The sequence below is a fragment of the Phocoena sinus genome, chromosome 1 (assembly GCF_008692025.1).
Source record: "Phocoena sinus isolate mPhoSin1 chromosome 1, mPhoSin1.pri, whole genome shotgun sequence".
Lineage (NCBI taxonomy): Eukaryota > Metazoa > Chordata > Mammalia > Artiodactyla > Phocoenidae > Phocoena > Phocoena sinus.
In genome coordinates, this window is record NC_045763.1 from 164,403,723 (window position 1) to 164,425,422 (window position 21,700).

Here is a 21,700-nt window from a genome sequence, read left to right on the forward strand (position 1 = left end):
AGGGGCCTCCTGAACCCTTGGGGTTATTTTCTGCTCCGCTGCTCCTGGGTTGTTCAGGACAGAGCGGGTGAAGCTCAAGCAGTACGGTACCTCTTCAAGGGTGGCCTCGATTTCGTCGTCGACAACTCTGGAAACAGAAGGAAACTACGCGTCACTGAAAAGGGAGCGTTGCAGAAATCCCGGCTAAAATGAAACTGTGCCGTTAAACCCAGCATGGGGTGGGCACGGGGGTTTTTCTGCATCCCAAGTTTCTGTGACAACACATCCCCTACAGCAGAAATTACAGTTAGAAATGATCCAAGAAAAACAACTTGGAGAGTCAGAACTGTTTTGTTTGCTAGTTTTCAATCTTCATCGAAGAGCACAGGCTTCCCAGGTACTACGGTGCTGGCGCTCTGGCCTGGAGGAACAGCTTTTAGGTTCCCTCTGAAACGCCCTTTGCCGTCATAAATCTTCACACGGAGAACCATGCAGTGTACCCTGCTGCCTACTTGCTCTGCCGAGGGTGGGAGAAGGCAGGGAGGCCTGGGTGAGATTTCAGCTGAAGCTCAGTCCCTGGCTAGTTTATCTCACACACGGTCCTGTGTGCAGGGCTGGGTCCTTCTGCTCCACAGAGAGGGAAATTCCTTCTCTGCTGTGCATTGTCTTAGAGCCCGGCGATCCCTGCCACTCCCGCCCACTGCCCCCCCCCCCCCCCCCACCTCCATCCCACATGGATCTGAGCATATGGCCCAAGGTCAGAGGGGGACATGGCAGCTGCCACGCCCCCTCTTCCCACACCCTGGTCCTCTGGCGCCCAGCCTCCTGTCAGTTCTAGAGGGGCTCCAGGGCCTTCCAGTAAATCTTGTGCTTAAGTTGCCCAAGGCTGATTACATCTCACGCAGTCAAGGGCCCAGCTGAACAGACACAGTTAAGCCAGCAGCCATTGTGAATTGAGGACAGCGGTGTCAGCCAAAAATGGTCCCTGAACAGCGGGGCTCCAGTGAGGACGGGGGAGCGCCTGGAGACCTCGTGACTGTAGCGGGGAGAGGCTCTGGAGACATCTGAGGGACCGCTGGGATTGGCACTTAGACCCTCGGCTCTGCCAGGCTGGTGGGCTGGGGACGCAGGGATTCTACCAGCACTGCCCCAAATGACAGGCATTTGCAATTTGCTCTACAACCATCCCTTTCTCATCAGAAAGATCCCGAGTGTCTATTTTCTTTGCTGACCCGAGGACAGCACTAACGTTCTTCGATACCTCAAGTCCTCACGAAGCGGGCGGGTACTACAGAAAAAGAAGCTGACGCGTGGGTCCAGGCGGGGCAGGAACAAGGCGTGGGGACGAGGAGGGCTGAACGACCTACTGGTAGTCAGCTTTCTTCTCGGAAAAGACCCGGATGCAGAAGTCCCCGTCCTTGTTGGGCTCGAAGGTGGATGGCACCAGGATGTACTCCCCCGGGGGCAGCTTGAAGCGGTTGAGCACCTCCCGCAGGTTGATGTAGGTGTCCGACCGCTCCCTCGCTCGGTGCGTCAGGAAGAAGCTCTTGCTGAGGTGGACATTGGTCTGTCCTGTCAACTGGTGAAGAAACAGGAGCAAGAGGGAGTGGAGGGTGGAAAGGGCTCCAAGCACCGTCCTCTCCACTCATCGAGACAAGAGGCTCACGGCGACAACTCTGCATCATCTTAGATGAAAAGCTAACTTTCTACCCCAAACAGGGGCTCAGAGGCACACACAGCAGGGGACCCACATTCACCCCCTGTCTTCAGATGCCCCATCTCTCCACTCGGACAGAGGTCCTCAGCCTTCCCCTTACGACTCAGGGGCATTAAAGTGCTCTCGGCCGGGATCCACTCAGTTCTGTGTGGTATAGACACACTGACGCAAGCAGCCAGGACCGTGGCGAGGAGGGGGCGCAGCTCTCAAATGTGGGGTGTCATTCTGACCACAGCATCCACAAAGGCCCAGCACGCCACCAACTGCCCTGTCCTGTGTGTCGACTTGAATAACTGTGGCCTTTAAAAACACACACTGCGACTGTGTGTCTCACCAGCTCGGTTAAGCCTAACTGTGGGCCTACTAAGCGCTCTCACGTATCACAGCGCATCCCAATAGTCTGGCAAGGTGGATGGTTGACCAGTTTTACTGACAAAGAAACTGAAGTCCAGAGAGGACAGGTTAATTGCTCAAGGTCACACAGCTTGCAAATGGCAGAGCTGGGAATGGGGTCCAGGCCTCTTTCTGTGCTCCCCCATCTTATAATACCACCGCAGGGCTCATCATTTCCCTTTAGGCCTGTTTTAAGAGCACTACGGGACTCCAAGAAGAGTCTCCTGCAGCCCCTGGACCACGGACCCTCCACCCGGAACTAAATGTGTGCAGCGGCTTTGCCAGGTCTGGGGAGACAGCACGCCCCATGGCAACTGCCCCAGCTGCCTTACCCTGTGCTTAGACCCTGGGATCTAGGACCTGAGCAACCTCACTGCAGCCCAGAGGGGCTGGGGACTCATCCTTCATCGCCACCAGCCCCTGCCCAGGCTTCACAAGACCCCCGAGCCAGCAGGCTAAGCCTTCTTCCTTGTTGGTGAACCTGAGCCCCCAGGGACAGCGGCTGACGTGAGCCAGACGTACCTCCTCTGGAATCTGCAGATAAAGGAGAACACGCTGAATTCAGACTCTGGAAAAGCTCCGGAAAGAAATGTCACCACTGAGATGGTCTCCTTTGCTACCCACCTTTCTCTGTAGCTTTACCAATAGGAACTAAGTTAACCCAGTAACTATTTCCCAAGGAACGCAACATATTCCCACATTTTAAAAAAAATCTTATGAGCCGGCGATAATGTACATGAGCCCTTAGCACCGTTCTTAACTTACAGAGCAAGAAACCGAGGCCTGGAGCTGTGAAGTGACCTGGCTGACCTGGCTGAGGTCACCCAGCTGCCTGTAGCAAAGCCCACACCCCACCCTCGCCGCCAGGGAAAGCAGCGCTGGAGGAAGCAGCACAGGGACACAGCTGCCCCCCCCCCCCCCCCCCCGGGGCTGGGAGCCAGCAGGTACTGGTTCTAAGCTGCTGCCGGCCACATCCCTCTGTATTTCCTCAAGCAAGTCACTTCCCTTCTCTGGCCTCAGTTTCCTTATCTCTAAAACGGGATAGGTGCTTCTTGGCTCTGAAAGCCCATGGGTGGATTTCCAAGTCTGGGCTGTGTGTCACAATCCAGTCTGCATTTTTCTTGCAGCTATTCTGTCCTAGATCTGAAGTCCTCAGCTCCTACTTCAGAGACTGAGAAGCTTGGAATTATGTGCATTTTTATTTATTTATTTTTTTTTTGCGGTACGCGGGCCTCTCAGTTTTGGCCTCTCCCGTGGCGGAGCACAGGCTCCGGACGCGCAGGCTCAGCGGCCATGGCTCACGGGCCCAGACGCTCCGCGGCACGTGGGATCTTCCCGGACCGGGGCATGAACCCGTGTCCCCTGCATCGGCAGGCGGACTCTCAACCACTGCGCCACCAGGGAAGCCCTTATGTGCATTTTTAGAAATGATGGCGCTTGCCCAGCTCCACCTGTTGGCGGGTGAGCAGGCAGATCGTCGCCCCACGCGCGGCAGCCGTGTTTCCCTGCTGGGTGAAGTGAGCAGACAGCCTTCTCCCCGACACTGTGTCTGACTCCTACGCGCCGTGCTGGGAGCCCGGCTCTCAGGGTTCGGTGGGAGACCTGATGTGTAGTATTTGCTAATTTCCATGCTGTACATACTGCCCCCTCCCTGCCGTGGCTGTCTTCAGGCTGCCCACGTGACCTCACTGAATGTCGGGCTGGGAAGAGTGGGCTGGTTCCAGCACATCACTGCGGCCCGCCCATCACATCAAAGTGCACCCCACTTGAGCGGCTCTGAAGTCTTCCTTGCACCCCGCTTCTCCCACTGCTCACCCCAGGCCAGGAGCAGCTATTCTCTGTGCGGGAGAAGGGAGAGGGGAGGGGACCGGGCCCAGCGTGTTGGGTCAGTTGGTTCGGAATGAAAGGACACGGGGGCAGTGAGAGCGCCTGTGTTGGGCGCAGGGCTCTAGCCGGCTGAGCCCTGGTGGGAGCAGAGGACCAACTGCTCCCCTGCCCCGAGCATGGGCTCTGCCCAGCAGGACGGGACCTGCTGGCTCAGTTCCTGCCCTCACAGTGGCTCCGGACATGGTCCAGCATACTCTGTCCTCGCCTTACATCTGTTGTGTCCTTCGGAGATTGGTAGCCAGCCAGAGTGCCAGGCCTGGGGGAAGTGAGAAGGGACACGGAGCCCACTTGAAAGAGCGGGACTCCCCGGAAGCTGGCTGCAGGGGAAGGGGGGCGGGGGCTCCTGGTGACCCAGACCAATTGCAGGGACCTCCCTGCATGAGTCTCTTAGGACTGGCCCGGCCCATGGCTTTGCTTTTCCTTGGCCAAGCTCCCGGCCTGGGGTCCCATCTCCAGGTCTGTCTCTGGGGTTGGCCTTCGTCGCAGGGGCTGACACGAGCCAAGGTGGAAGGGAAGGAGGAGCCCCAGCCCTGTTGATGCCCCTCCCATACCTCATAGATGCCGAAGCCAATGGTGTGCATGTCCTCGCCCATCTTCCTCTGCCGTCGCCGGTGCTTCTGGATGAGACCCACCAGGAAGGTGCAGCCGTTCTCCCCGTCCTCCTGGTCTTCGTCCTCCTCCTCCAACTTGATCAGGTACTGAGGGTTCATCCAGAAGGTATCTGTAGCCAGAAGGGGCGGGGTCAGTCACTCAGACCGCAGGAGCCCAGCGTGAACAGGTGCGCATGGGGGGACGAGGGGACGAGGCCGCGCTGGTCGCAGGGGTTGGAGGCTGCTGGGAGAGGGGTGAGGATGGGCAGGTGGGGGTATGGCAGGGCAGAGGAACCAGAAACCAGGGCTGGCTGGCAGCCCGTCCGGGTGGCAACAGGCCATGAGCAGTGGAGGGCTGGGGGTTTGTCTGAACCTCACGGGAACCTAAATTAGAAACTCCCCTTTGCAGTTCTCTCTCGCTCGCCCTCAGGCTGGCCGGGCTTGGGAGGCATCCTGGAACAGGGTGGTCAGAGCTGAGGCCCAGATCTCCTTTGGCTCAGCTGTGATATCTCCCCGTGGTATCTTCTCACCAGGCTCTAACTCGGGGGTCAGAGATGGCTCAGCTGGCCTGGCTGGGGGGACTTGGGGACTAGGTCTGCACCCCCCTCAATGAACCCAGGGGCCAGATCTCAGCCTCTTGTTCTGTGTCCCCGTCCTCCTGGGCCTGTCCCCTTGCCCACTCCCATGGTGTCTCTGCCCTCCCAACTTTCAAAACCAACTTGCAGGAAGGAGCTGAGATTCATTCATTTTAAGGATAATTAATGTGATCTCCTTCCTTTACCTACTAACATTCTACTTGTGGAAATAAAGGTATCTAGTGTAGGGTTTGGCAAACTATGGCTCTATGGGCTGCTGGCTGCCTGTTTTTACAAGTAAAGTTTTATTAGAACACAGTCATCATATCTGTTCATTTAAGTATGGCTGCCTTCGGGCTACAGCAACAGTTGAATAGTTGCCATAGAGACTAGATGGCCCACAGAGCCAAAAGGGTCAACTATCTGGCCCTTAAGAGAGAGTCTGCCAACCCCTGATCTAGTGGGTAGGAGACATAGTCTTATCTGAGGCAGAGGACCATCCCAGCACCTCTGGAACTTGCTTGGTGGCTGCATACATGGGGTGAAGGATTAAAAGCACCAGAGCTGGGCTTCCCTGGTGGCGCAATGGATAAGAATCTGCCTGCCAATGCAGGGGGCCCAGGTTTGATCCCTGGTCCGGGAAGATCCCACATGCCACAGAGCAACTAAGCCCGTGCGCCACAACTACTGAGCCTGTGCTCTAGAGCCACAATTACTGAAGCCCGTGTGCCACAACTACTGAAGCCCACGTGCCCAGAGCCCATGCTCCGCAACAAGAGAAGCCACCGCAATGAAAGCCTGCACACCACAATGAAGAGTAGCCCCCGCTCGCCACAACTAGAGAAAGCCTGCACACAGCAACAAAGACCCAATGCAGCCAAAAAAAAAAAAAGCACCAGAGCTAGAGGCACCAATCTGCTAGTCCCAGTCTGACTACTTGCTCTGTGGCCCAGGTATGCCACTGAGAGCCTTGGTTTCCTCATCTGTAACAAGAGAATCAATATATGACCATGAATTGCCACTGCAGTACTTGAAGACTGACTCCACAGTCAGACTGCCCGGGTTCAAATTCCGGGCACAGTGAAGGCTGTGAGGCCTTGGGCAAGTCACTTAACCTCTCCAAGCCTCAGTCCCCTCATCTTAAAGATGGAGATGATTAATAAAGTGCCTGCCTCAGAAGGCTGTTGTGAGGATTAAATGGAGTAATACATTAATAAATCACTTAGCACAGTTCCTAGCACCCAATGTATGTTTCATAATTGGCAAATGTCATCATGATGGGGCAATTTCTGAGTGGGAGAGGGCAGGGGAGGACTGGGCCATTGAGGCAGAAGGGTCAGGGGAATAAACAAAGGATAAACCAGAGGAGGAGTCCTTGCCCCCATCTGAGCAGGACCCCATCAACATCTGCTGAGTGAATTGGGCACAAGAGGATTGCCAGGCAACAACCAGGGTCTCGATGTGCAGAGGTCCAGTGGGTGAGGTCCCCCTGCTGGGCTAGGCCGCGTGGGCTTCGTGTGGATAAAGTAGCCCACGGGGGCTTCCCTGGTGGCACACTGGTTGAGAGTCCACCTGCCGATGCAGGGGACACGGGTTCGTGCCCCGGTCTGGGAAGATCCCACGTGTCGCGGAGCGGCTGGGCCCGTGAGCCATGGCCGCTGAGCCTGCGTGTCCGGAGCCTGTGCTCCGCAACGGGAGAGGCCACAACAGTGAGAGGCCCGCGTACCGCAAAAAAACAAACAAAAAAAAGTAGCCCATGGGTATGAAGTGGGATTAACGCTGCCTCAGTGGGCGAGGCTGTGGCATCAGGGAATCTAGGGCCCGGAGAGGAATCACAGAAACAGCACGTCTTGGGTTCTGCGTGGGCAGGGAGACAAGTGAGTGCAGAAGGCAAGGGGCTGAGGGGACAAGAAGGGTGTTGAGGTGGAGACTCAGGGAGAAGAGGCAGAGGGTCCTGGAGGGCAGGAGCGGCCAGGATGGGGTGCAGCACACCAGGGTGGGGCGGTGGCAGGGTGCTCACTCGGGTAGTTCCTGCAGCCGCCCGCGGTGGAGCCCCGCCTCCAGTTCCCATCCATCTTGGTGAGCTTCCACTTCTTGTAGGTGTCACTGGTCAGCGTGTCAGGGGTCAGGTTGCAGATCTCCAGGCGGGAATAGTGCCTCAGGAAGTCGTTGAAAGACATCCTGCAAAAGCAGGGACGCAGCACCCAGGTTGCCGGAGGACACACTGATAAGCCTGGACCTTCCGCCCAAGGCCAGACTAGGACCCAGTCAGGGCCAGGCAGAGCTGCTAGGAGACAGCACCTCGGGGCCACATGGCCACCAGGTCCGCCACTGGAAGGCGCCAGTTCTAGTCCTGGTGCTACCACCTTCTAGCCAGGTGACCTTCAGCAAGTTACTTAAGCCTCTGTGAAACTCAGAACTCTCATCTGTAAAAATGGGGGCCATGTGTATCAAATGAGACAAAATACGGCTGCTCATTTGGTCAAACACCAGTACTGTGCAGCGGTAGGTGGCCCCAGAGCAGCACAGACACAGCCGCGTGGGCCCCACTGCTACTCTCCAAGAGACCCATTTCTTGAGGCCTCGGGATGAATCCTAGGAACTGGCTGGGAGAAAGGCCCATCTTCCCCCTCTTTTCTCTTGGGACCTGAACATGCCTGCAGAATTCTTAGCCTTCTCTGCTGAGCTGCTCAGCTTTGAAACCCTACTGCTGAGATGGACCAACTGGAGAGGTTCAAGAATTGTTTTGTTCAACGTCTTATAGTGAATTTAAAACAACAACAAAACCAGGATCCCACGCCCCTGCTCCCTCAACACGATAATCTCACTCATTTGCTAGTAAAGATCAGACACCTCGTTCCCTAAAGCCTAAGAATCTTACCAGAATTCCCCATCTTCCTGCCGTCTGGTCAGCCTTTCCCTCTCCTCTGGGTCAATAGTGGTCCAGTTTGGGCAGCTGGAAAACCAAGCAATGGGAGAGGCATTAGAAACTAGTGTGGGTTAAAAAAAAAAAAAAACTAGTGTGGGACGATGACTTCTCCCCAAGATGCCCCAAAGATGAGGACCGGGGACATGCTCTCCCACCTGAGGGCTCAGACCCCAGTAAGGGAGGGAAGTAACACACAGGTGGCTGAGAGGTACAGGGCAGCAAGGTGAGAGGATATATTATCCTGGAAGATGGTGGCAAGGAAGATTCCAGAAGATGAACACAGCCCATCAGAGAGACATGAAGTAGCATCAGTGGCCCAAACTGAGATGGGCCTGTCAGCTCTTTTAAGGGGCGATTGGAAATTCGATGTAGGGTAGGGGCGCTCATCTTGGCCTCTGTGGCTGACCTGCAGCCCCTGGCAGGCGTCTCTATGCCATGGCAGAGGCTGCCAGGGAAAAGGTGAAGAACTGTGGGTGCTGGGCTGTGGAGGGGCACGGGGAGACGGGAGCAGAGGAAGACCATGAGAGGGGCTCACAGAGTTCACCCCAGAGAGTCGAAGGTCTAACAGGCCTACCAGGAACCCTGGACATCAACAGAAGGACTCCTCTCTGGTCACAGGCACAAAGTTTACATCCTTGGGATAGAACGAGTGCTTAGGGGAGGAAGGGTGTATTTTTTCCCTGAAGATCCAATAGCAAGGTGACGCCGAGCTAGGGAAGGGAGGAACCATGAGGTGATGAAAGGATGAGCATCCCAGGAGCCCTGGGCCTTGTAAAGGCACCCAGACGGCTAGAGTGCACTGGTTAAGAGCCTAGAGGGCCACCAGCCCCAGGGGTCCCACTCAGGGTGGCCTGTGCTCTCGGGGATTTATTCTCAGCATGGCTACCGTGCCCCGCCCCTCCTCAGCTCCCCCAGAGACCCCTGGAAAGAGTGCCCCCACGCCGGCTCCCAAACCTGCCCTACTCACTTGTCGTTCCACTGCCCGGTCCACTCCACCTCTCCCCAGGGATTCCGGATGCGGATCAGCTTCTGCAGGCTTCCTCTGCTTTCCACCTGCAGGAGGGGTGGGTGAAGGAGAGGAGAGAGATGTTGAGTTCAAGCCAGGCCTGGAGGTTCTCCGGCCCAAAGCCCCTTTTTCTCCATGAGCCAGGGGCAGGAGGCATCAAGTCCATGTAATAAGGGGGATCGCAAAAGGGAGAGGGCCTTGACTCCCAGACCCTCGCTGCTGCTCGGCTTGGGCAGCTCCCAGGGTCTGGCCCTTGGAGGACCAGGGCTCTTTTTTTTTTTTTTTTTTTTTTTTTGGCGGCACGCGGGCCTCTCGCTGCTGTGGCCTCTCCCGTTGCGGAGCACAGGCTCCGGACATGCAGGCTCAACAGCCATGGCTCACGGGCCCAGCCGCTCCGCGGCATGTGGGATCTTCCCAGACCGGGGCACGAACCCGTGTCCCCTGCATCGGCAGGCGGACTCCCAACCACTGCACCACCAGGGAAGCCGCAAGGACCAGGGCTCTTTAACCTCTATCCTGAGTCTGAGGCACAAATGTGCTTGTTCTAGACTCTGCATTGGCACGTCACTTCTGAACCTTAGTTTAACTAACTATAATAGCGTGTACTTTTGTCACAGGAGCTCCATCAAATGAACACTGGTGATGACAAGAAAATGCAGTGCATGAATCTTGATTAAACCCTGGACTGGGGGCATTGAGGGTACTATAAAGGACATTTTGGAGCAACTGGGAAAATGTTTACATGGACTATATATTAGATCATGTTATTGAATTAATGTTTATTTCTTCAGCATGAAAATAGTACTGGGATTCTGTAAGAGAGTGCCCTTATGGGTAGGAGATAAATGCTGAAGTATTCAGGAGTGAAGCGTCTGTTGTGACATCTGCAGTTTACTTCCAGATGGCTCAGAAAGGAAGTACACATACATAGAGACAAAACAGATGTGGAAAATTTCAACCACTGTGGAATCTGGAAAAGCAGCATTTGGATGTTTATTATACTATTCTGTCAACTTTTCTGTAGACTTGAAATTTTTCAAAATAAAAAGATATATGCGGGGGTGTTAAAAAAAAAAAGAGAGAGAGAGGGCACTGCACATGTCAGAAGACCTGGGATCTAGTCCGGGTTTTGTAATTAACAGTGGATGGTGGCTACCTAACAGTATTTATAGTATAAACAAAACAGCAAAATCCAGGACAGCGACCTGCTTGGACAAAATGTGTCAGGTGCAGTCTGAGTGCTTTACATATATTAACTTGTTTGAATCACCTCAACAACCTGCAATGGATGTTATATTTTTTAATTAATTAATTAATCAATTTTTGGCTGCGTTGGGTCTTCGTTGCTGTGCGTGGGCTTTCTCTAGTTGCGGCGAGCGGGGATTACTCTTCATTGCAGTGCGTGGGCTTCTCATTGCAGTGGCTTCTCTTGTGGAGCACGGGCTCTAGGCATGCAGGCTTCAGTAGTTGTGGCACGTGGGCTCAGTGGTTGTGGCTCACGGGCTCTAGAGCGCAGGCTCAGTAGTTGTGACGCACGGGCTTAGTTGCTCCGCAGCATGTGAGATCTTCCCGGACCAGGGCTTGAACCGGTGTTCCCTGCACTGGCAGGCGGATTCTTAACCACTGCACCACCAGGGAAGTCCCTACAATGGATATTATTATTACTGTTTCTAATTTAAATTTGAGGAAACTAGGGGGCAGAAGAGAGCTTAAATAACTGCCCAAGGCCACACAGCTGGCAAGAGGCAGAGTCAGATTTGACCACTACAGTAATTGGGGCACCAATGCTTCTGTGAGATCAAATGTGAAAGCACTTTTTGTTTTTATGTTAGTTTCAGCTTCACAACAAAATGAATCAGTTATACATATACATATGTTCCCATATCTCTTCCCACTTGCGTCTCCCTCCCTCCCACCCTCCCTATCCCACCCCTCCAGGCGGTCACAAAGCACCGAGCTGATTTCCCTGTGCTATGCAGCTGCTTCCCACTAGCTATCTACCTTACGTTTGGTAGTGTATATATGTCCATGCCTCTCTCTCGCTTTGTCACAGTTTACCCTTCCCCCTCCCCATATCCTCAAGTCCATTCTCTAGTAAGTCTGTGTCTTTATTCCTGTTTCACCCCTAGGTTCTTCATGACATTTTTTTTGCTTAAATTCCATATATATGTGTTAGCATGCGGTATTTCTCTTTCTCTTTCTGACTTACTTCACTCTGTATGACAGACTCTAGGTCTATCCACCTCATTACAAATAGCTCAATTTCGTTTCTTTTTATGGTTGAGTAATTTTCCATTGTATATATGTGCCACATCTTCTTTATCCATTCATCCAATGATGGACACTTAGGTTGTTTCCATCTCTGGGCTATTGTAAACAGAGCTGCAATGAAAATTTTGGTACATGACTCTTTTTGAATTATGGTTTTCTCAGGGTATATGCCCAGTAGTGGGATTGCTGGGTCATATGGTAGTTCTATTTGTAGTTTTTTAAGGAACCTCCGTACTGTTCTGCACAGTGGCTGTATCTATTTACATTCCCCCAACAGTGTAAGAGGGTTCCCTTTTCTCCACACCCTCTCCAGCATTTATTGTTTCTAGATTTTTTGGTGATGGCCATTCTGACTGGTGTGAGGTGATATCTCATTGTAGTTTTGATTTGCATTTCTCTAATGTTTAGTGATGTTGAGCATTCTTTCATGTGTTTGTTGGCACTCTGTATATCTTCTTTGGAGAAATGTCTATTTAGGTCTTCTGCCCATTTTTGGATTGGGTTGTTTGTTTTTTTGTGATTAAGCTGCATGAGCTGCTTATAAATTTTGGAGATTAATCCTTCGTCAGTTGCTTCATTTGCAAATATTTTCTCCCATTCTGAGGGTTGTCTTTTGGTCTTGTTTATGGTTTCCTTTGCTGCGCAAAAGCTTTTAAGTTTCATTAGGTCCCATTTGTTTATTTTTGTTTCTATTTCCATTTCTCTAGGAGGTGGGTCAAAAAGGACCTTGCTGTGATTTATGTCATAGAGTGTCCTGCCTATGTTTTCCTCTAAGAGTTTGATAGTTTCTGGCCTTACATTTAGGTCTTTAATCCACCTTGATCTTATCTTTGTGCATGGTGTTAGGGAGTGATACAATCTCATACTTTTACATGTAGCTGTCCAGTTTTCCCAGCACCACTTATTGAAGAGGTTGTCCTTTCTCCACTGTACATTCCTGCCTCCTTTATCAAAGATAAGGTGACCATATGTGCGTGGGTTTACCTCTGAGCTTTCTGTCCTGTTCCATTGATCTATATTTCTGTTTTTGTGCCAGTACCATACTGTCTTGATTACTGTAGCTTTGTAGTATAGTCTGAAGTCAGGAAGCCTGATTCTTCCAGCTCCGTTTTTCATTCTCAAGATTGCATTGGCTATTCGGTGTCTTTTGTGTTTCCATACAAATTGTGAAATTTTTTGTTCTAGTTCTGTGAAAAATGCCAGTGGTAGTTTGATAGGGATTGCATTGAATCTGTAGATTGCTTTGGGTAGTAGAGTCATTTTCACAATGTTGATTCTTCCAATCGAAGAACATGGTATATCTCTCCATCTATTTGTATCATCTTTAATTTCTTTCATCAGTGTCTTATAATTTTCTGCATACAGGTCTTTTGTCTCCTTAGGTAGGTTTATTCCTAGATATTTTATTCTTTTTGCTGCAATGGTAAATGGGAGTGTTTTCTTGATTTCACTTTCAGATTTTTCATCATTAGTGTATAAGAATGCCAGAGATTTCTGTGCATTAATTTTGTATCCTGCTACTTTACCAAATTCATTGATTAGCTCTACTACTTTTCTGGTAGCATCTTTAAGATTCTCTATGTATAGTATCATGTTATCTGCAAACAGTGACAGCTTTACTTCTTCTTTTCCGATTTGGATTCCTTTTATTTCCTTTTCTTCTCTGATTGCTGTGGCTAAAACTTCCAAAACTATGTTGAATAAGAGTGTTGAGAGTGGGCAACCTTGTCTTGTTCCTGATCTTAGTGGAAATGCTTTCAGTTTTTCACCATTGAGGACGATGTTGGCTGTGGGTTTGTCATATATGGCCTTTATTATGTTGAGGAAAGTTCCCTCTATGCCTACTTTCTGCAGGGTTTTTATCATAAATGGGTGTTGAATTTTGTCGAAAGCTTTCTCTGCATCTATTGAGATGATCATATGGCTTTTCTCCTTCAATTTGTTAATATGGTGTATCACGTTGATTGATTTGCGTATATTGAAGAATCCTTGCATTCCTGGAATAAACCCCACTTGATCATGGTGTATGATCCTTTTAATGTGCTGTTGGATTCTGTTTGCTAGTATTTTGTTGAGAATTTTTGCATCTATGTTCATCAGTGATATTGGCCTGTAGTTTTCTTTCTTTGTGACATCTTGTCTGGTTTTGGTATCAGAGTGATGGTGGCCTCTTAGAATGAGTTTGGGAGTGTTCCTCCCTCTGCTATATTTTGGAAGAGTTTGAGAAGGATAGGTGATAGTTCTTCTCTAAATGTTTGATAGAATTTGCCTGTGAAGCCATCTGGTCCTGGGCTTTTGTTTGTTGGAAGATTTTTAATCACAGTTTCAATTTCAGTGCTTGTGATTGGTCTGTTCATATTTTCTATTTCTTCCTGATTCAGTCTTGGCAGGTTGTGCCTTTCTAAGAATTTGTCCATTTCTTCCAGGTTGTCCAATTTATTGGCATAGAGTTGCTTGTAGTACTCTCTCATGATCTTTTGTATTTCTGCAATGTCAGTTGTTACTTCTCCTTTTTCATTTCCAATTCTATTGATTTGTCTTCTCCCTTTTTTTCTTGATGAGTCTGGCTAATGGTTTATCAATTTTGTTTATCTTCTCAAAGAACCACCTTTTAGTTTTATTGATCTTTGCTATCATTTCCTTCATTTCTTTTTCATTTATTTCTGATCTGATTTTTATGATTTCTTTCCTTCTGCTAACTTTGGGGGGTTTTTGTTCTTCCTTCTCTAATTGCTTTAGGTGCAAGGTTAGGTTGTTTATTCGAGATGTTTCCTGTTTCTTAAGGTAGGATTGTATTGCTATAAACTTCCCTCTTAGAACTGCTTTTGCTGCATCCCATAGATTTTGAGTCGTCGTGTCTCCATTGTCATTTGTTTCTAGGTATTTTTTGATTTCCTCTTTGATTTCTTCAGTGATCACTTCATTATTAAGTAGTGTATTGTTTAGCCTCCATGTGTTTGTATTTTTTACAGATCATTTGCTGTAATTGATATCTAGTCTCATAGCGTTGTGGTCGGAAAAGATACTTGATACGATTTCAATTTTCTTAAATTTACCAAGGCTTGATTTGTGACCCAAGATATGATCTATCCTGGAGAATGTTCCATGAGCACTTGAGAAAAATGTGTATTCTGTTGTTTTTGGATGGAATGTCCTATAAATATCAATTAAGCCCATCTTGTTTAATGTATCATTTAAAGCTTGTGTTTCCTTATTTATTTTCATTTTGGATGATCTGTCCATTGGTGAAAGTGGGGTGTTAACGTCCCGTACTATGAATGTGTTACTGTCGATTTCCCCTTTTATGGCTGTTAGTATTTGCCTTATGTATTGAGGTGCTCCTACGTTGGCTGCATAAATATTTACAATTGTTATACCTTCTTCTTGGATCGATCCCTTGATCATTATGTAGTGTTCTTCTTTGTCTCTTCTAATAGTCTTTATTTTAAAGTCTATTTTGTCTGATACGAGAATTGCTACTCCAGCTTTCTTTTGGTTTCCTTTTGCATGAAACACCTTTTTCCATCCCCTTACTTTCAGTGTGTATGTGTCTCTAGGTCTGAAGTGGGTCTCTTGTAGACAGCAAATATATGCGTCTTGTTTTTGTATCCATTCAGCCAATCTGTGTCTTTTGGTGGGAGCATTCAGTCCATTTACATTTAAGGTAATTATCGATATGTATGTTCCCATTCCCATTTCCTTAATTGTTTTGGGTTCGTTATTGTAGGTCTTTTCCTTCTCTTGTGTTTCTTGCCTAGGGAAGTTCCTTTAGCAGTTGTTGTAAAAGTGGTTTGGTGGTGCTGAACTCTCTCAGCTTTTGCTTGTCTGTAAAGGTTTTAATTTCTCCATCAAATCTGAATGAGATCCTTGCTGGGTAGAGTAATCTTGGTTGCAGGTTTTCCTCCTTCATCACTTTAAATATGTCCTGCCACTCCCTTCTGGCTTGCAGAGTTTCTGCTGGAAGATCAGCTGTTAACTTTATGGGGATTCCCTTGTGTGTTATTTGTTGTTTTTCGCTTGCTGCTTTTAATACATTTTCTTTGTATTTAATTTTTGACAGTTTGATTAATATGTGTCTTGGCATATTTCTCCTTGGATTTATTCTATATGGGACTCTCTGTGCTTCCTGGACTTGATTAACTATTTCCTTTCCCATATTAGGGAAGTTTTCAACTATAATCTCTTCAAATATTTTCTCAGTCCCTTTCTTTTTCTTTTCTTCTTCTGGAACCCCTATAATTCGAATGTTGGTGCGTTTAATGTTGTCCCAGAGGTCTCTGAGACTGTCCTCAGTTCTTTTCATTCTTTTTTCTTTATTCTGCTCTGCAGTAGTTATTTCCACTATTTTATCTTCCAGGTCACTTATCCGTTCTTCTGCCTCAGTTATTCTGCTATTGATCCCATCTAGAGTATTTTTCATTTCATTTATCGTGTTGTTCAACACTGTTTGTTTCATCTTTAGTTCTTATAGGTCCTTGTTAAATGTTTCTTGCATTTTGTCTATTCTATTTCCAAGATTTTGGATCATCTTCACTATCATTATTCTGAATTCTTTTTCAGGTAGACTGCGTATTTCCTCTTCATTTGTTAGGTCTGGTGGGTTTTTATCTTGCTCCTTCATCTGCTGTGTGTTTTTCTGTCTTTTCATTTTGCTTATCTTACTGTGTTTGGGGTCTCCTTTTTGCAGGCTGAAGGTTCGTAGTTCCTGTTGTTTTTGGTGTCTGTCCCCAGTGGCTAAGGTTGGTTCAGTGGGTTGTGTAGGCTTCCTGGTGGAGGGGACTAGTGCCTGTGTTCTGGTGGATGAGGCTGGATCTTGTCTTTCTGGTGGGCAGGTCCATGTCTGGTGGTGTGTTTTGGGGTGTCTGTGGACTTATTATGATTTTGGGCAGCCTCTCTGCTAATGGGTGGAGTTGTGTTCCTGTCTTGCTAGTTGTTTGGCATAGGCTGTCCAGCACTGTAGGTTGCTGGTCGTTGAGTGAAGCTGGGTGCTGCCGTCGAGATGGAGATCTCTGGGAGATTTTTGCTGTTTGATATTATGTGCAGCTGGGAGGCCTCTTGTGGACCAGTGTCCTGAAGTTGGCTCTCCCACCTCAGAGGTACAGCACTAACTCCTGGCTGCAGCACCAAGAGCCTTTCATCCACGGCTCAGAATAAAAGGGAGAAAAAGTAGAAAGATGAATTAGTAGAAGTAGAAAGAAAGAAAGAAAGAAAGAATGGAGGGAGGGAGGGAGCAAGGAAGGAAGGAGGGAAGGAAGGAAAAAAAGAAAGAAGACAAAGTAAAATAAAATAAAGTAAGATAAAATATAATGAGGTTATTAAAATAAAAAAATTATTATTAAGAGGAAAAAAAAAGAAAACAAAAAAACGGATGGATAGAACCCGGAACAAATGGTGGAAGCAAAGCTATACAGACAAAATCTCACACAGAAGCATACACATACACACAAAAAAAGGAAAAGGGGGAAAGAATAATAAATCTTGCTCTCAAAGCCCACCTCCTTAATTTGGGATGATTCATCGTCTATTCATGTATTCCACAGATGCAGGGTACATCAAGTTGATTGTGGAGCTTTAGTCCGCTGCTTCTGTGGCTGCTGGGAGAGATTTCCCTTTCTCTTCTTTGTTCTCACAGCTCCCAGGGGCTCAGCTTTGGATTTGGACCCGCCTCTGCGTGTAGGTTGCCAGAGGGCGTCTGTTCTTTGCTCAGACAGGACGGGGTTAAAGGAGCTGCTGATTCGGAGGCTCTGGCTCACTCAGGCCGGTGGGGAGGGAGGGGCACGGAGTGCGGGGCGGGCCTGCATCAGCAGAGGCCACCGTGACGTTGCACCAGCCTGAGGCGCGCTGTGCGTTCTCCCGGGGAAGTTGTTCCTGGATCCCGGGACCGTGACAGTGGCGGGCTGCACAGGCTCCCCGGAAGTGGGTGTGGATAGTGACCTGTGTTCGCACACTGGCTTCTTGGTGGCGGTAGCAGCGGCCTTAGCGTCTCATGTCTGTCTCTGGGGTCCGCACTTTTAGCCGCGGCTCGCGCCGGTCTCTGGAGCTCCTTCAAGCAGCGTTCTTAATCCCCTCTCCTCCCGCACCAGGAAACAAAGAGGGAAGAAAAAGTCTCTTGCCTCTTCGGCAGGTCCAGACTTTTCCCCGGACTCCTTCCTGGCTAGCCGCGGTGCACTAACACCCTGCAAGCTGTGTTCACGCTGCCAACCCCAGTCCTCTCCCGGTGCTCCGACTGAAGCCCGAGCCTCAGCTCCCAGCCCCGCCCGCCCCGGCGGGTGAGCAGACAAGCCTCGCGGCTGGTGAGTGCTGGTTGGCACCGATCCTCTGTGTGGGAATCTCCCCGCTTTGCCCTCCGCACCCCTGCTGCTGTGCTCTCCTCCACGGCTCCGAAGCTCCCCCGCTCCGCCACCCGCAGTCTCCGCCCGCGAAAGGGCTTCCTAGTGTGTGGACACTTTTCCTCCTTCACAGCTCCCTCCCACTGGTGCAGGACCCATCCCTATCCTTTTGTCTCTGTTTATTCTTTTTTCTTTTGCCCTACCCAGGTACGTGGGGGGTTTCTTGCCTTTTGGGGGGTCTGAGGTCTTCTGCCAGCATTCAGTATGTGTTCTGTAGGAGCTGTTCCACGTGTAGATGTATTTCTGGTGTATCTGTTGGGAGGAAGGTGATCTCTGCGTCTTACTCTTCTGCCACCTTCCCGGAAGTCTCGTGAAAGCACTTTGAAGAGGACGGAACACTACACAGATGCAGTGTTGTTGTATTATCTTACCTGGTCCAGAAGAGCGAGACAATTCTGGAACTCAGTGGCACAGAGGGCCTGGACCGATCTGTGGCCAGCAGAGGGCAGCACGCGGCCGGCAGGGGCTGGGGAGGGCCGGCCCATCCCCTTGGCCCTGAACTGCAGTGACGACTGGGGAACACGGGCCCCACCCTCAGCAAGCAGCAAAAATGGCTTCTGCCATCGTGGGAACAAGAGAAAGACCCCCGAGAATGCCTGCCAGGCGTTACCTCCTCGGCGCCAGTGACCGAGTATGCGTGCCCCTTCACCAGCTTCTGGAAGGTGATGGCCTCCGAGTCTGCAGCACTGGTGATCTGGAAATGTGGGAGAATCAGTCCCAGGCCGGCTGCCGCATCCCGCCTCCTCCCTCCCTCCCTCCGTCCCTCAGGGCTCAGCAGGGCCTTGGCCCAGGTGGAGGGCTCCCGCTCCTGCCTGGAGGCCCTCCTACTACTTCTTTGAGGCGCTGCCCGGCTATTCACAACCAGAGAAGAGGCCGAGGGCAGCCCTCTGGGAGAGCGGCGCTTGCACTCATGTGTGTGCCCGGCGCAGTCACAAATTCCCGCAGGAAAGGGCACACCGTGGAGGGGACTCAGGACACACACCTGGACGGCATCGGCGGCCCAGGTGCACTGAGTCCCCTGAAACTGCGAGGGCTGCCCCGCCCGCTACAGGGTTTACACTAGGACAGCCGTTCGTTTCTGCCTGACTTCAGAATTGGCTTCTGTTCTACTAGAACTTCCCCAGTCATTCCTTCCCCATCTGTTCTGATGGAGGTTATTTTTGTCTAGGTCAATGAGAAGGGCTGCGTCGGAGTAGAAAGGGTCTCTGCCATGCAAACCAGAGAAAGTCTGAGAATCCCTCCCTAGAGTCAGAGACTTGGGCCCCCAGAGCCACACTTCTTACCCCTGTCCCCACAGGGACCAGAGCTAGGACAGGGCTCCGGTGCCGGGCACAGGCAAAGCCTGGAGGCTCCTTGGGGACAGGGGTTGTGCCCACCTCCCTTCCTCTGGTGACGTTCACCAGCAAGGGTGGCACGTGGGAATGGTTCCTTCCTGTGCCTTCTGAAGTCTTGCCACGGGCCCCTTAACCCTGCAGCAGTGGAGGGAAGGCTGCTGGGCTCCCTGCGGTCATAGGCCCCGCAGGTGGGGCAGAAGGTGTCTAGAATGGTCCTGCCTTGGGCCCAGCAGAGGGCAGGGGACTCTCAGGGAAGCTGTGGTCCGGGGTGGTGAGTCAAAGGAGGCCGAGGGCTGTAAGCAGGTGGGAGACGGAAAGGCTGGAGTCACCATCGCCCCAGCAGCTGTACCCCAGCCAGCCTGGTGGTCGCCTAGCCACCCCTGGGCTCCAGGTGATGTGCAATATGGTGGACAAAGGATGCGCCAACCGTGTGGGGAATGAGGGCGGTGGGTCTCTTTGGTCACTGTTGGTGGAGGCTCACTTCCGCTAGAGCAGATGGGGGTGCGGCCAGGGAGGGAGGCCTGGACTTACATCGATAGAGCAGCCAAGGAGAGAGCCTTTCTGCAGAGCTTTCTGGATGATCCTGAACAGGTTGGGAGGGGCCTTCCTTAACTCATACCACTCGGCGATGCCTCCGGTGAAGTCCTCGAAGCCCTCGGTGGTGGCACCCCCGGAGAGTGCTTCGTAACACCCATTGATCCTGCAGGAAGGGGACAGATGCCGCTGCCACCTGGTACTGACACTTCTGCTTCTCAAAGTGCCCCTCCCCCCACGCCTCTTTTGTTGGATGCTGCAGGGACCCCCTGCTCAGTCTTTCCTTGGTCTGTCTCCACCTCGGGGTGCCCACGAGGGCCAGTGACTGTCGCCAAAGCTACCACTGCCTGGTACTTTGTGAAGTTTTTGGAAAAATCTCACAGAACCTTAAGAGTTAGGAAGTACCTCGGTGTTTATCTGGCCCAACCTCCTGTATTGATTCTTTCTACATCCTGGCAGGAAAGGGGAGGTCTGCTCAATTGGCTGTTTGGCATTTATAGCTTAAAAGAAAACAGTTGAGTCATGAAAGCAGCTTCCGTGTGCTGTGTTAGGAGGGGCTGGTCTCTCCCCATGGCGATGTTGGCGCCCTGTGGCTTCCCTAACTCTACTGTTAAAGCATAAGACTTAGTAGCATCTCAGGCCCCAGATTCTCACAGCTGGGTGTGTGACTCCTGGCCCTCCTCCCTGGCAGGGGCTGGAAGGAACAGAAATCCTCCTGATGCCTGAGAGCCGGTCATTTTCCTGGAGGGAGCCCAGACAGCAGGGCCAGGACCCGGCCACTCTGGAGCGGGGCCGACGTGGGTGTCCCGCTGAGAACGGGCAGTGCTGAGCACTGGACAATCTCGACTCCGGGCAGCCTGGGGGGGGTGGGGCGGGGGCCCGGCTGGGAGGGCTAGGGGAAACCAGTTTTACTCAGCGTATTATGTATTGTGGGCAAGTCTGCATCATTTTCATACCTCTGCAATGGATAGTTTTGCCCACGGGCAGCAACTCTTTGCTGTATTTAGCTGACAAAAATGTAACATGACCTGCCAAGGAAGCAGAGGTCCTTCTCAAGGCCAGCACGATCAGTACCATGACTCGTTCCTGCGTATTTGGTTAAAAACGGCAAGAGCTGGGTGCGTTATCTCCTAGAATTGAGAGCCCGATCTTGTCCGAAGTAGTCCTTCTGTACAAGAGGACTTCTCTTCGGGACAGCCCTCACCTAAGTCCCATGTTGCTTCCCAGAATGCAGGGCAGCTGGGGGCAGGCTGCGGGGGGACGGGCACGGCAGGCACTTACTTGGCGTAGGCCTTCTCCAGCAGCGCGCTCCAGAACTCACTGCCCTCTACCGAGTGCACGAAGAGCAGCTCCCCGTCCTTGGTGGGCAGCCTGTCGTCCACCACCACTTCCACCCATTCGCCGTACTGCCAGAACTGCGGGAGGGGGAGGTGGCGGCAGTGTGCGGGGGGTCGTGAGCCTCAGCCGCAGCTGGCTCCTCTCTGCCCGGCCCCTGGGCGCCGGTTCCCCAAGCCCATCGCATCCCCGAGAAGACGCTCCCCTCTAGCCCTCCTCCTGCAGGTACAGCCTCGCTGAGAAACGAGCGCAGAGGCACCTGCCCTTCCCTCCCAGGCCACACCTGCCCCTCCAGCACTCTGCCCTGTGCCTTATGCTTTTCAAAATGCTATTTCTCCTCTACCGGCATAAAAGGAGAACAGCGAGCGGTGCCTTAACATTTTGTCTCAGACCCCAAATAGTCAACTTTCTTAAAGAAATGTGGGAATTACTTCCTGAGTGCCCTGCCCTACCGCCCTCCTCCGCACTGCTGTCCTTACAGGGTCCCAGGGCGACGACAGGCCAGGCAGCTTCCTGCTGTCTCTCAGTGTCCTTGCCTGGCCCCTGCTCCTAGCCCTCAGGACCTGCTCAGGAGAAGCTCGAGCCAACTCTTAAGTTACCTGGAAGTGGAAGATCCCCGCGTAGTTCTCCTGGAAGCTCTGGTCCAAGGGGACGACTCGGGCCAGGATTTCTTCATTCAAGGTGAGGGAGGCAATGGCTGCCAGTAGCCAGCAGTCCCCTGTGAACACGGTGTAAGGAGCTCTCATCAGAGAGGGCCCAGT

The 21,700-nt window shown here is 51.3% G+C and overlaps 1 protein-coding gene across 1 annotated transcript in view; it reads right to left on the reverse strand.

The window, feature by feature from the left end:
• The window catches only part of CAPN2 (calpain 2), a 61,868-nt gene that overhangs the window by 10,791 nt on the left and 29,377 nt on the right, over positions 1-21,700 (reverse strand). Inside the window, exons 3-13 of the mRNA XM_032605891.1 lie at positions 21,539-21,657; positions 20,886-21,019; positions 19,602-19,770; positions 18,347-18,430; positions 9,038-9,123; positions 8,023-8,097; positions 7,162-7,322; positions 4,528-4,697; positions 2,612-2,623; positions 1,347-1,558; positions 91-127 (exon numbers count right to left, since the gene is read on the reverse strand). Of these exons, the coding sequence (XP_032461782.1) occupies positions 91-127; positions 1,347-1,558; positions 2,612-2,623; positions 4,528-4,697; positions 7,162-7,322; positions 8,023-8,097; positions 9,038-9,123; positions 18,347-18,430; positions 19,602-19,770; positions 20,886-21,019; positions 21,539-21,657 (1,259 nt within the window). The remainder of the gene's footprint in view (positions 1-90; positions 128-1,346; positions 1,559-2,611; positions 2,624-4,527; positions 4,698-7,161; positions 7,323-8,022; positions 8,098-9,037; positions 9,124-18,346; positions 18,431-19,601; positions 19,771-20,885; positions 21,020-21,538; positions 21,658-21,700) is intronic.